The sequence below is a fragment of the Pempheris klunzingeri genome, chromosome 17, assembly GCF_042242105.1.
Source record: "Pempheris klunzingeri isolate RE-2024b chromosome 17, fPemKlu1.hap1, whole genome shotgun sequence".
In the NCBI taxonomy this organism is placed as follows: Eukaryota; Metazoa; Chordata; class Actinopteri; order Acropomatiformes; family Pempheridae; genus Pempheris; species Pempheris klunzingeri.
Window position 1 is genome coordinate 15,458,503 of NC_092028.1, and position 14,378 is coordinate 15,472,880.

A 14,378-nucleotide genomic window follows, 5' to 3' on the forward strand; every position below is an offset into this window, starting at 1 on the left:
AAGAATTAAAATATGGTTACAATAGTGATTATTATTCCAGTAAGTTTGGTCTTCAAACATATTGTAGCACAGAATAGCAAGTCCTTTTTTTTTACACACTACAACAAATGCCTCTGTTTCTTCCCCTGTGAGTTTGCATTTACGCAACTCATCCAATGAGCAGCTCCTCTCTGAACATCCATACCTCAAATCTTTAGTATTCATTTCTTTAAAAAGGAATTGAGAATGTGCTTATTTCACAACAATAGTAAGCCATAAATCAATGTAAGCACATACAGTGAAGTACAGCTGTCGCATACACACGGAATAGAAAATATAGTTTGGTCTCCTAAAGGTACTTACTGTACTTCACCTTACAAAACAGAATATTCAATAGATTCACTTTTCTGACTGATAACAGCAAAATCCGAGTGCGTCTACCTGAATATAAAATGGTAAATTGAATTATATGACCAATGGCAGATTGCATCAAGGCATTATTATCGAGACTTTGTTCAGTAAAATAATGCTTTGAATCCTCTGTTCATGTCTTTGCACATTCAATTCTTTTTTTCTTTTTTGCATTGTACTTTATTTACAACTTTACAACTTTACATTACAAACAAACACATTTGGATTTGTCCCCCCAAACTTGAATATAAAAGTTTAAGATCTACACGCAGAATGAATAATACTGATGGCTTTCTTTTACATGAGCTCAGCCTGGTATAAGAAGTGATATCTTTAATGGAATATCAAACATGCTAAATACAATCAAATACTCTTCTGTGGTTGAGTGAGCTCGCTTGCCAACGCAGAACCAACTGAATAGCCCTAAGACTGAAAAAACCCACCCCAGCTGGTCTTTGGAGCGAGCTCAAGCAAACACTCACAGCATTTATTAAATACAGTAATGGCATTTTTTTTTCTCAACTCATTTCCACCAGGTTTATCTTTATCACCAACCAATGCACAAAGCAGGGAGAGGACTTAAAAGTATTCATCCTGCCACAACAGCACAGTATTTCCTGAGAGAACTAAAAGAAAGAGCAGCGATGGACGTGCAGAACGGTACACACACACACACACACACACACGTCTGGTTAATACAGCCAAATCCTTCAGGGATGCAGTTGCAGACAGCTCCCCCTGCTTCTGTCTGAGTCCTCTGTTTAACATGGGAGGGGGGGGGGGGGGCAACCAGATGGACTCACAGGCGGTGTGACAGACAGACAAACATTGTCCGCCAAGCTCTGATCCTTATCCTTTAAACACTCTGGATGCCAGGGCTTCATTCACTGCAAGAGGAAGTCCTGACCTGTGCCGTTTTCGCAGTTCTGGGCACCCCCTTTTTGTCAGCTGCTCCTCTCCAGTGGCAGACGCACACACAATGTCACATCCGTCGGGAGTTGTGATGGAAGGATGGCGGACTGATATGGAAGCGAATGAAAAGGGCCCATTGGACAGAGGTGTTCCTGACATTTTGTTCCACTGACAAATGTCAGAGAAGAATAGGATTAAGGAAGAGACAGCGAGGGAGGCAAAACCTTTCATATAGTTAAGAGGATTGGGTGGTCGACTTGAACAATCCACTAAAACATTCAAAAAATGACAACTCAGCACGTCAATCATTCGCAAAGACACCGACTCCCATACTCTCACGAAAAAAATATGTGCTAAAAATATTCAGAATGGGAGTTTGTTTAAAGGCCATACATTGTTATGAAGAACAGAGCCCCTGTTGCCTGTTTCATGTCTGTGATTAGAGTATAAGGCAAGACCAAACCGGTTATGAGGACACGATACAAACTTTGAGGGGAGGTTCACACTTTATAGCAATTTCACACACAAATGGAACACTTTCAAGTTGAAGAGTACATTTCATTTAGCACCTTGTTAAATAATTTACAGTTAGAATACTTCTGATTGGCACATCTTAACGCTTCACTCTCACTTAACCCACAATGTTTAGAGAACGTTACACAAACGAGGGTTGTGATCCACACACTGCTCATTTAAGCGTTTCGACAGTTGAAGGATAACACTAATTTCACATTGGCTACAGCACAGACAATGTAACTCAAGTCTGCTTTGATGATCTCTAAAAGCAGATAAATGACTGACTGTGAATTGGCTCATCTTCTCTCCGGCTGTTCTCTTCTCACCTCTGGTCTTTTCAAATACAACAGTTTCTTTAAAAACTGCTGCTCTTATGATGGCAGGCTATCACAAGCACTCAGGCTCACTGATTTTTTTTCAGCATTTCTTGTTCATCCACTTCCAGGTGAACCTCGAGCCCGGCAATAAGCCCCCTCACACCGGTGTGGTCCTGCGATTCACCCCGTCCTTTAAATCATTGGGGAAACAGTTATGGACCTGGAGGAACTCAGCCGCAGCCTCATGTTCAGGGCTGTACGCGTTCTCCGTCACACTGTCCCTCGCCAGGGCGTACATGGACAGCTCATCCAGGGGCCCACTGGAAGATGGCGCCCCCTTCAGACCCACCACAGGCGAATTCTCCCGCGATGCCTCTGTAGAATGAGAGCTGGCGTGCGATGTCCGCCGGCGGTAGCGGAAGCTCGGTATCCTCGAGTACGGGGAAGAGGAAGAGAGTGAGCGGATGAACTCACGCCGTGCCCTCCAGCGAACCTCCTTGTTTTTCTCAATGTAGATGTTGATGGCGAGGACAGCCACAGTTTCGGCCACAATGAAGGAGAGGGCGCCAAAGTAGAACGACCAGCCGTAGGAGTAAGTGTACTTCTTGTCATCGTCGCGTTTATCACTGGGGTCTCCTGCGTTGCTGGAGATGTAGACGATGATGCCGATTATGTTGCTCAAACCTGATTTACAAGGAAAAGAAAGATATCAGAAACAGGGAAAAGGGATGGAGGCATTTGATGTGTGGCAGGATGGAGCAGTGTGAACACACAAGTAGAGAGGAAATGGGAAAATGGGAAAGAAGAGCTCACAATGACCAATCATCCATGCCTTCAGTCACAATGATGAAACCCATGGACTCCCCCTGTGTCAAGTTGTTCCTCAACCAATGATTAGGGCACTCTCATCACTACAGGCCTTTAATGACATGTGTGCTCTCTCATGTCAGGTGTGTGATGAACGGAGATCCTGACCTTCCTCCGTGGGGAATGAAGTTCATCTTTATGATTGTACCATTGATGAGGTACAATATGTGACCACAGGTGCCACATCAAGCTGTCTTTCATCATTAGGAAACCCCAGCCCTCACATGATTGCTCCTCGCTCGACAGTGAAATTCTCCAGCTCACCTGCAGCTACAAAGAGGATGCCTGCGCTGAGGAGGACATTGTTTGTCTTGTTGTAGACTCGGCCCACCCCGACGCACAGCCCGCCCAGCATCAACAGGATGGTGCTAAGGATGGGGAACACGCTCGAAGCACGAACTATACCTACAGAGACAGAGGAGGGACGACGCGACAAAGAGATCATTAATTAGGTGGGTAATTATGTCCCTGTAAAAGGTTTTAACACAGTTAGTAAAAGATTGATTAGATTATAAAGCGAATTATAGACACAAAAATATGACAATACATAGATTAATAAGTGTTACATTAATTTTTAAATTCCTTCAACTCCATTTTAAAAAAAGAAAAATGGACTCTTTTAAATAATTTGAATTTTCATTACCCTATTGAGCCCTCATTTATCCAGTCCCACCTCTTCTTCCATCCATTTTTGTGAACTCCATTATCTTTTATACTTTGGGGCCTTGTTGTGACAAAGCTTTGCTAATCAGCTGTGGGATGTAACAAGAGCTCTCACTGACTATCACCTCCCCAGAAATGAGTCACGGTGCCATTTTACAAGTGTTCAAAGATGGGTAAGCTCATTCAGCTCGAAAGTTAAACAAGCCCTCCTGGCTAATGGACTGAGTTTGGACTTTGTCCAATGTTTGATAAGTCTTTGTTCTTCTCCGCATGTTAGGCAGATACTAAACTGGCTGTGCCTTAAATGAAGGTCCTTAGCTGATTCAGTATCCTCATTTTATATCAAACTAATCTCAATCTATGTATGAACCTCATCGAGTACCGTGAATATTTAGAAGGAGCAGAGCAGGTTTTAACAAGGATTTTATGTCCTCACACAGCCAAAAGTTGTTTGAGGTGAACACAATTTACAATTTGCTTCATATAATAGAAAAAAGAGGGGAAAATGCAAACAAGCTGCTGATGCTGCACCGACATTAGCCAGAGTAATTAAGATATAAAAATAATAACCTATGGAGTGTTTGCACCGCAAATCATGCAGAAATTTCATGCTGTTTAAAGAATAATAATTTCTTAATAAGACATGAATAATGAGCCTCCTCTTCTGTCTATATTAAGGTTGGAGCTAATTGATTAGCAAAACGTTCCTTTCAGCTCTGACTGTCAATTAAAACTCTTGGACGTTGGGCACACGACTTAACAAATGAAGGGTTTCCAGACAAAATAGATACAGCACCTTTCAGTCAGTTTGGCCAAGCTACCTTTTACTGTAGAAAAGTAATTTATTGCTCAGAAATAATTTGCGAGAACAGTGTGGTATAATTAAAAAATACACCGATGAAAAATTGCATGGGTTGTGGTTATAGTCTGACACAGTAGTGCTTGTGATCCAGCCCTGGACATATTCAAAGCCTGTCTGAGACTGAATGCTGTCACACTTTAGGCCTTTGTTCTTCGTTTCATCAGCCTCTGTATAAAACGCCTGTTTGGAGACTGCTCTCGGAGCCACATAATAAGACGCTGAAGGTCAGTGGACTTCCTGCATGCCCTTAAAAATAAAGGGCCGAGGGTTCTCACAATGGCAGATAAAGAGGAGGCGCGGGGAGCACTTACGCAGCAGGTATTCAGAGCTGTCTGTGTCGTAGTCGTTGTCGTCGGGGAAATGGTTGATTCTGTAGCAGCTGCCTTGGTTGATGCCTGCAGGAAAAAGACAGCCAGAAACTGTCATACCGCCATATTAATGATGAATTATAGTCCATTGTACACATCAAAGTGCTACAACAGTCTGATAAATGTGATGTGTGGGAGATGAGTACTGTACTGTATCAAGAGTATACGCTTTATATGCTTAAAACCCCTTCTGAGGCACGTTAAAGTTAAACTGGATTTATTTGATACTCTCCGCTGAGATTCTTGATGTGAACTTGGTTTCATCTGGTTAAAGAACGTGTGCGTGCTTTTACCCAGTGACCGGTTTTTGTTAAGCTGTATCCTGTGCTCTTGTCTCTGATAAAAGAGGAAGGAGTGGGAGGCCACTTCTCAGGTGACATCTGATTATTTTTCATGTCCTAACGGTGCCACTTCCTGAGAAAGCAGAGACAGCAGGAGCAGCAGCCTTACAGCCTTTCTGATTCATTTACCTGGAATTTGTCTTCAATTCAGGCAACCGTAAGCAATGAATACCACAATTAGGCAAGTGGCATTTATATTGTTTAATATGAGAACTTTAAGACTGACTTAAGACCTTGTAGACAAAGTTTAAGCGTTTCATGTTCTTTCATAAACAATTTAATGTTCTGCTTCCTTTTTTTTCCCGTTCAGCCTTTTCCTGCAAGCTTCTGTTGGATAGAAATGAATTGGCTCCTTACATCCAGCAACAAAAGCAACATATTCTCTTGGATTAACTCATTACCCTCTCCACCATCTTCACCTCCAACCATAAATTAGACTTTGACCTTTGACCTAAGCTTTTTAAGATTACACTGGGGGTCAGACAGGGATTGCTGCTGTTGTTTGTAGCTCCCTGGGCCCACTGTGAATCAAAATAAAGATCACGGCTCAATGCACACATATTGTAAGAAGAAAACCAGCGTGAGGAGGGATGATTGGTGTTTCGAGGATCAATGCATACGCTGTATGCTGGTGGGATTAAGATTGCATCGCCCGGAGGGATTGATGGGTTGTGGTGCGTGTCCAAATTCAGCACAGGTGAATGGTTGAGTGCTGGGAGGAACAAGAAGTCTATTTGAACAACAAAAGAAGGTGCGCTGGAAGCTTTTAATGCCGGGGTAAATTACCACGGGAGAATGGAGTGGGGGATGACAGAGAGAGACAGAGAGAGGTTAAAGCTGAGAGAAGCGTGTCGCTGTAATTGAGCCGGAGTATGAACAACACCTTGTCTAGAAAGAAAGGGGTTGGGGGTGGGGTTAATGGATGTGCTCAGTACAGTGGTGCTAATACTGGGAGCTCTTTGGCTATTCATTCACCATTTGGGTTGTGAATACCCTCAATAACACTTAAGTTATTCTGCAACCAGCATCCACAGAAGAAGGTGAGCTGGGCTGCAGCTTAATTTGCATATTTCTCAATGAGCACATATATATATATACACTTTTGTGCATATTATGTTTTCATGTGTGTATTGCTGCATTTATCTGCATCTCAGAATAGGGAAGGTAAATGGCCATTCTCTAAGCTTCACCGCCCTTAGTTACTGTTGCTACGTCTTTCAAGCATTCAATCCTTGCACAACCCATACGCATGCAGTTTTCAATGGTACATTTACCATTTGAGATATTAGAAATTATCAAACTCCATATAAAGGTATACAAGCAGCAAGCCAGTTTTATTAAAGTGACTAGCTGTAGCTAGTCTGCTAGCTAAGCTAATGTTAGCTCCATGGTCCCTCTGTAGCAGGGCTCTGTGACATGAACTTGATGGCTACATACATGATCTGGTGCTAAAAGACTGAGGTTAAAGCTGCATGTTCCAGGCGTCTAAGTGAAGAAACAGCATTGCTCTTGTATTGCAGTGTTGAGCTCAGTGTTAATAAGTATGAGAAGACGATGGGACTTTTTAATGCAATCTGTAACCCTACAAACAATTGAGTTCATGTGCTCCCAGGCCATGGAGTTAAGTTTAATGAGCTGGTTAGCCTGACATAAATAACAAATGCAGCTTACGCTAAAGCAGATAAACACTTTTTAAAAATCTATTTCATACACTTTTGCCCTTGTGTTTTTGCTTTTGTTAAAGATTTTTTTTTTTAAAAAAAGGACACCATTCTCTGAGCTTTGTCCATCTCTGTAAGCATCAAAGACTTTTACTTATTCCACTCAAAAGTACAAAGTCCTCTTTTAATCTCTAATGGCCTAACAGGCAGAGAAGATTAGAGCTGACCTACAACTGTACGAATCTCAACCTCCCCATTAATTGACTATGCCGCTGACAGACAGACACCTGTCAACTCCATTTCCCAGGTGCCAAAGGGTCACCAACCATCATTGTCTGTGTCACAGCTTTTAAGGGCACGCTTGCCTTCATTAACTAGGTCTGCTGCTTAATAAGGGACATCAAATTAATTAGCGTCAAATCAGTCGGTGGAAATGGAGCACAAGTTTCTGTGTCTAGTCACTGATGGAAAAAAGGGCTGTGCACTATTTTAGGCAGCGTTATGAGACTTGTGCCGTGTGAAAAATCACATCTGGCCCTTGTGGTTAGATCAAGACCAGTGAGGATAACAAAAATACAGACACCTTTGCTGTGCTGTTAATTAATGTGTAAACACTAAATCATGCTGCAGTGTCAGGGCTTGCAGCACATTTTATATGTGCATTTTGGAATGTGTGTGTGTTTGTGCGAATGCGTGTATGTGTGTGTGTGCTTAAAACTGCACACACAAAAAAAACACACCTTACACTACGAACCCAGAACACTACTATTAATTTTAACTTTATAGTCTCCATCCTCTGCTCCAGTCCAGACCCCAGCTACTCCAGCCTGTCTGACGCCACAATGTCTTGTCTCCTGTGTGTGTGTGTGTGTGTGTGTGTGTGTGTGTGTGTGCGGGATGGAGAATGAAGAAAAAGACAATATTGCAACTGATTGGGAATCTGATTATAAGCGGAGGCCTCAAGGCTTGTGATTTATGAGTGACAGTTATCAGCCCAATGTCTTTGCTTAGTTGGGGGAGTTGTGTGTATGTGTGTGTGTGTGTGTGTGTGTGGACCCTTCATGAAATGAAATAAAGTCTGAATACTGACTAGCTGGGAAGGTAAGGAGGAGGAGGGGGGGGGGGCAGAGATTAAACAAGGGAAGACGGTATAAGGAAATGAAACAACAAAAGCACAGGCTGCAGAGGAATGATGGGTGTGAAAAAAAAAGATAGAAGGCCACATTAAAGAGGGACTCAGTCAGGAGGAGAGCAGGGAATTAACAAGAGAGAGGGAGGAAAGGGGACATAGTTAAAGGGCAAAATATGGATTGTGCAATACAGTAGTGCAATGTTAAAGCCGTGAAGCTGAATGGGCCAGTAGGGACAAAGAGTTGGCCAGAAAGACATAAAGCTGGTTACACACACGTGTTAAGTATTTGTGACGAATGAAAAAGTGTTTATCCACAAAATTGGGGGACGTTACAAGGTGATTTTGTTGTGACAGACTGAGAATTAATTTTACACAGCCAGCAGATTATATGGGAAGTAATGGGTTCCCTGGGTCTGAATGGAGCCCCACGCTGAGCATCTCCTCCTCTTCTCCATGGCAACCCCTGTTAGTCTTTAATAAGCTCATTTACATAAACAATCTCCAAGGATGCTTTTGACATCATTGAATTTTGATACCCACCAAATAAAAGACAGCACTTCCCCCGGCAAACCCCCTTCCCCTTCAGAGATCCGCCACTACTTAACAGCACATGACTTCAAACACAGATGGACACACACACACACACGCAAGCGCAGAGACATGTGTACATACAAACATACACACACGTTGCTTTGGGAGCAGCTGTCACAGCTGCGGTGCCACCGGCAACAGGATGATGCACGTCGTCATTATTTTGAATTAACGCCGCTCCGCCAATGAGGGAGCAGCCTCAGTGGAATACACCAATAGCATTGTCTCATTGAGTCCAACACTTGCTCACTCTGGTGTCTCCAGGTACATCATGACGAGGAGCTCCATGCGACACATGCCCCCACTCTTCACACCTCACTGGCTCTACAAATAGATTGATGAATTAAAGGTGACTAATATTGCATTTCACAAGAGCTGCATAGCCTCCAGTGAGCGGTATACATCACCTTCAGTAATTCTACACATAACAGATCTACAGCAAAACAGAGAAGCAGTTTTGCTTTTGTTCTCATCCTTGTTGCGCTTTGATCTGCGACGGAGAGTGTGAACACTGACGAGGTAGAGTGCTCCGGGTACTCTGGGGTTTGTAGCAGGTGATGATTAGGTCTTATGATGCTGTAAACAGATAGAGTGCTGCTACTGGAGCTTGATATCAAATGCAGAAATCCACTCACAGCTCACACAAACTTAGCAGCACACACATTTATTACTTTGGAAGCGGGGAACGCCAGGACAGAATATAAAAGCATCTGTGTAATCAAACAAACCCCTCCAATTTTTTTTTTCTTCAGTTCAAGTGAGGATGAAAGAAAAGCAATTTGGCGAAGACATCAGTGATTCAGTGTTGATATGACTGACAGTTGGTTAATTAAATTGTCACCAGGCAGCGTTCTCTTCAAACACAGCTCTGCTTGGGGTAGACTGTGCATGTGTATCCACGTTGTTGAAGAAAACTGAGATCTGTCGCCCATGTAGTCTGTTGTGAAGGCTGTTATGCATTGTTACTTGCTCATAAAAATGTACATATAAAATAGATTCTCAGCGTGAGGCTTAGGATTTTATTGTTTGAGCAAAGATTAAGACAAAAGATCTAATGCACACCAATCCAGTTGGTTCTCTCTTACATAGGTTTCATATTGTATAGTTCCTATGTGATTAAAATCTTGTCCTAAAACAACGAGGACAAGATCAAGTGTCACTGAATACACTATGATGGAAAAAAAAAAAGACTTTTGTTGTTAGTCGTGTTCAGTTACTTTAAGTTTTGCTTGTTTGCATTATAAAATTGCAGGGACAAATCTATTTATACATAAATGTAATACAGTTTAAGAGACATGACATTGGTAAAACATTGGTACTCTGACTGAGAATACTTTACTTTACAGTTTATCAAGTAGTAATCAAGGGGTTCATCCCAAACAACGCTACCTTTTTGAGACAACATTTTACCAGCTGTGGATCCAGTGAAGCCCCATAATATGAAATTAATATTTATATTACTGTATGTTATCAGAATATGTGTGTCTATTTCTGTGTCTACATTAGTTTGTCTTGGCTATATCAAAGGCAGACTGATGGTAAGGGGATGAAGCAACTGACAGCGATGAGGAATGTAAAGTTTTGGTATTGAAATGACAGAAACCCTTATAGTCCATAAAACGATCAAATACAAGCTTTTTGAGCTTTTGAGAAACATTGTAATTTGCATGTAACTCAGCAAGGAAGTCAATACAGTTATTTCCCAAAACTTTAACTCCTTTAAGGTTTCCTTAAATGTTTCCTTTAAGCTTTGCTAATATCTTATCAACATAGCTTACATATGACACAAAGGATCTTTTTTTTTTTTTTTTTAAAGAGAAGTGAAATCCATCCAAAATTGAAAGCGGCTTGGAGTTTGTGGGAGTGACAGAGGGTTCATTAAAAAAGTAGAATAGCAGAGGAGAAAGCCATGAGGCAGATAAAAGAGAGAAGGGGGGGGGGGGGGGGGGGGGGGATTAAACCCATAAAGAGATGAAAAGAGGGAATGCACATCAAGCAGAGGAGAGGAGGACGGAGCGACTGAGGTGGAAGTTGTGGCCTGCTGGCTAATTAGTGCCCCCGCATGGCTTCTCAGTTGTCACGTTTTAATTACATGGTGGGAATGGCGAAGTGACCCCCCCCCCACCCGCCCCCACCTAAATAGACCCCCCTTCCTCCTCATAAGCACGCACTTCCATTGCCCCCTCAAAGAAAAACAGCTGCCTCGCCACTTGTGCCAGCTCACTGCCAGCTGGGATGTTTACTGTAAATATGTACCTGCTGACTGGATTAGTCATTAGCTTATTTCTCATTGTCGGAGTTGGCTTTATTTACTTCAGTCACACATAAGGAGCGCCCTCTGATGCTGATTCTGATGCAAATGAGACGCATTCAATGCTCCTCTGGCCTCGCAACGTTCATGTGGGAAAACAAACACAGGTGGAAAAAAAAATGATCAAAACAGCTGTTGAGAAATGCAAGGGACCCCATGAATGAGGGTAGTGCTGACCTCACTGTAAAAAGTAGCCTCGTTCCATAGCCGGCCGCCTGCTCCTTAAATGTCACGCAGGCCAGCTGAAGAAGAGGAAACGCCTGTTGAGCGGGCCAACAAGAAAGCTCCAAAGACGTTCATTACAGGGTTCTGAGAAGAGGAGAGGGCCGCAGAGTGCTGAGCGGCTGCTGTGTGTGTTACAACAATGTGTTGTCGCTGACGGAAAGACATGTTACAATCTGTTCAGCCAAACGTGGTGGTGTTCTCCCCAGTAGCTGTGATACACACAGAGCCGTCCCCGTCAATAACCCAGTGTGTTTGTCATTATAACCGGAGGGGTGTGTGTGTGTGTGCATGTGTGTGTGCGTGTGTGTGTGTGTGGATGGGGGCTGTTGTGTCTTCCTTTCTTGTCCTCTCCTCTATACTTATGAGTCTCCATGACAACAGAGCCACTGTCCAGCATCTTGTAGTTTTAAGCGGAGGCACAGAAGTGAAACTATTAGCACTGAGGAGGATGATGATATGATATGCTGGCCTTTGTTTGTGCAAATTATGCTTTTAGGAAAGAAGTCTTATTGCACAGAGCCAGTCTTTGCCCCCAAACTCATCAACGCCAGTTCAGTCTCGACTGCCATTAATCTACTTTCATTATTGACTTCAAAGCACTGATGGGAAATCACGCTGGACATAATAGTTGGCTGGCATTTGTAATTTATTTTCATTTCTTAGGGTCTGCAGACAGTGAGTCCGTCCACGTCACAGACAGGTGCGCAGCCAAGCATGACTCTCGGTAAATTGCAAGTGTCATAACACACCAGGACGTTCTTCACATGTGTATAAAGCATCCATCTTCACCACAGGACAAGCTAGGTCATCAGCGATCAGACCGTTTGGTTTGATCATTGATGACAGCTGAATCTCTCCCTGCATGTGGGTTCTGGTGACATTAAGTCTCGGAAACAGGAGTGAAAACGAGCAAACAATCCACAGAATCAACAGCAAATATTGGAACAAAACACCTGATCCAACACTATTACAGATTTTATGAAGGCAACAAATTATCAGGTGTGCAAACAAAATCTTATTTTGAGGGGAGAAAGTGTCAAATATCAAGCTGCTTTTGTGGCAGTAGAAACAAAACAGATTTAGATGCCTTTGAATAAAAAACAAAATGTCTTTGCATCAATAAAAAAAAATCTTAATGTATCCACACAAAAGACAAGAGATACACAACAGATAAAAGAGCATGTTAGAATAGGTTTTTTAGGGTTAGGAGGTGGCAAAAGTACATTTTTCTGAACTTATTTCCATCACATAACACAGCTCTATGTTTTTCTATCTGCAATTAAGCTCCAGACATGACACAGCAGCTCAGCTGGAACACAATGTGCTGCCTTTAGGGTGGACACCTCCACTTATATACACATTTCTCTGACGTTCTTGCCTGTAGCTTTGACCAAATGCATTCTTAAATGTGCAATTAACTAAACTTGAAATAAGGATCATATACTCCGATGAAGCAAAATGTGTTTGGGATTCTTCTGTTATACATGATGCCAGATGTGCATTTGAAGATACGTTTGGTTCAGTTTGGTTTTTCAATTTCATCTCCTGAAGTTTTATTTCTTCTTGTAGCAGGATCATTTATCTCTGCGTCATGACAGACGTTTATGACATGAAGAAATCCATCCAGTCCAACCGACTCATTCATTGATGGCTGAGGGGAGAAGTCAAGGGGTGGCCGGAAGGAGAATTGGTCAATGAATGACTGTCTGTCTGCCTCTGAAGTAAGACGTCACTGCCAGCGCACCTTCTTTTTTAACACCAAATGCGTAAAATTATCCAGAAACACTTTGTGAGAGGATGAAAAGGCGAAACATGAGATAATGCTCAATGAAAACAATAATTTTTTTTTCTATTCTGCTCGGACATGACGTGAACTCATCATCTATTTTTAAATCACCGGGCATGTTTCCATAGCAATTTCTGGGATGTTGCCGAGCAACAGCATCAGATACAATGAAGACATGAATGAAAGTAGACTAATGGCGCGCACGTTTCCTGGCAGCCTCCGTCTTAAAAGTGAATGGGCTCAGACGCGCCGGCTTGGCATCGCTTTCTCTTGCGAGCTGTAACACCGCCGTATTTACTGAGTGGGCCCGTGCTTGAACAATGCGATGTAACAGTTGGCAGCCAGCTTGAGTTGAGCGCTCAGCGGGACACCGGTCGTTTTTTTACTCCTCTGCTTCAGCAGATCAGCGGTGTTAAACCCCACATGTAACGGTGGTTTTATCCACCTGACCTGTAACCCCTGAAAGTTGTGCCACCTTTATGTTCATTTTCTTGCTGCGTCCCCATCCCCCGATTGAGATATTTGGCGTGCGTAAAGGGAGCGAGTCCTTTTGTGCGCACCGAGAGAGAAAAGACTCCTCCGCGGAAAAAGAGAGAATTTAAAGTATTTGTTTTAAGAAAAGGAGCAGGGAACATTGCTGTTGTTTAATTGCAGTTCAGAGCTCTGAATGTGTTGCCAGCTTTCATGCGTTGGAGCAGGCTTACCTTCAATACAGCAGATTCTCCACAGCCCAGAATGGGTGAGATCTCCCTTCTTGGTTTTGGGCTGCGACTGGGTCTCATCTGTGGAGGCATTGGTGCTGTTACAGATGTACGCCCGCGAATAGAGCCAGTAGTCCGTGCCGATGGCGATGGTCATCAGGCTGAAGGCAGCGAATGCCCCCACGGTGGCCAGCAGCGTTTGAACCCCGCGGTCACACCAACCCATGGCGCTTCATACTAGTCCACACTCTCACCGGTGCAACATGCACTCGCCGGAGCGCGTCAGGGCGCGGATCCTTTGGTCATACTTGTTTGGGTGCGTCCACTCTCTCTGCTCCTCTGCTAAACGTCTAGCCCAGAGAACGAGGGAGAATAAGTAGGAATAGTGTCTGACACGATCACCTGACGCTCAAAACCGACTGGCCGCTGCCGTGAACACGAGAGGACACCAGTTGTGCCCACTCCGGAGGCGCCACACAGGTTCGAGGCGCGCAGGACAGCACGGCAGCAACATCGTGTACCAAACCAGAACACTTTCTTCTCTCACTTTCCCCCTTTATCTTAGCCTCAAAACACTTTTCTCTGTCCCCACACTGACTGCTCCTCTGTTAAAACCCATTGCCAAAGAGGACTACGTCAATGGCTCTTAAGTGAGACCCCACCCTCGCCAAATCTAACCAATGGAGGAGATGTGCTGTTGAATAAAGAAAGAAAAAACTCTCTGTGACATTACAG

General features: G+C 43.3%; 1 protein-coding gene across 1 annotated transcript; it reads right to left on the reverse strand.

Annotated features, from left to right (window-relative positions):
* Nucleotides 1–2,292: 2,292 nt before the first annotated feature.
* LOC139217026 (voltage-dependent calcium channel gamma-4 subunit-like) lies at nt 2,293–13,869 on the reverse strand. The gene is made up of 4 exons (XM_070848293.1): nt 13,647–13,869; nt 4,839–4,922; nt 3,267–3,407; nt 2,293–2,819 (listed from the first exon to the last, which is right to left on the reverse strand). Exons 1-4 carry the CDS (start codon nt 13,867–13,869, stop codon nt 2,293–2,295), a joined length of 975 nt encoding a protein of 324 aa, XP_070704394.1.
* Nucleotides 13,870–14,378: the final 509 nt, after the last annotated feature.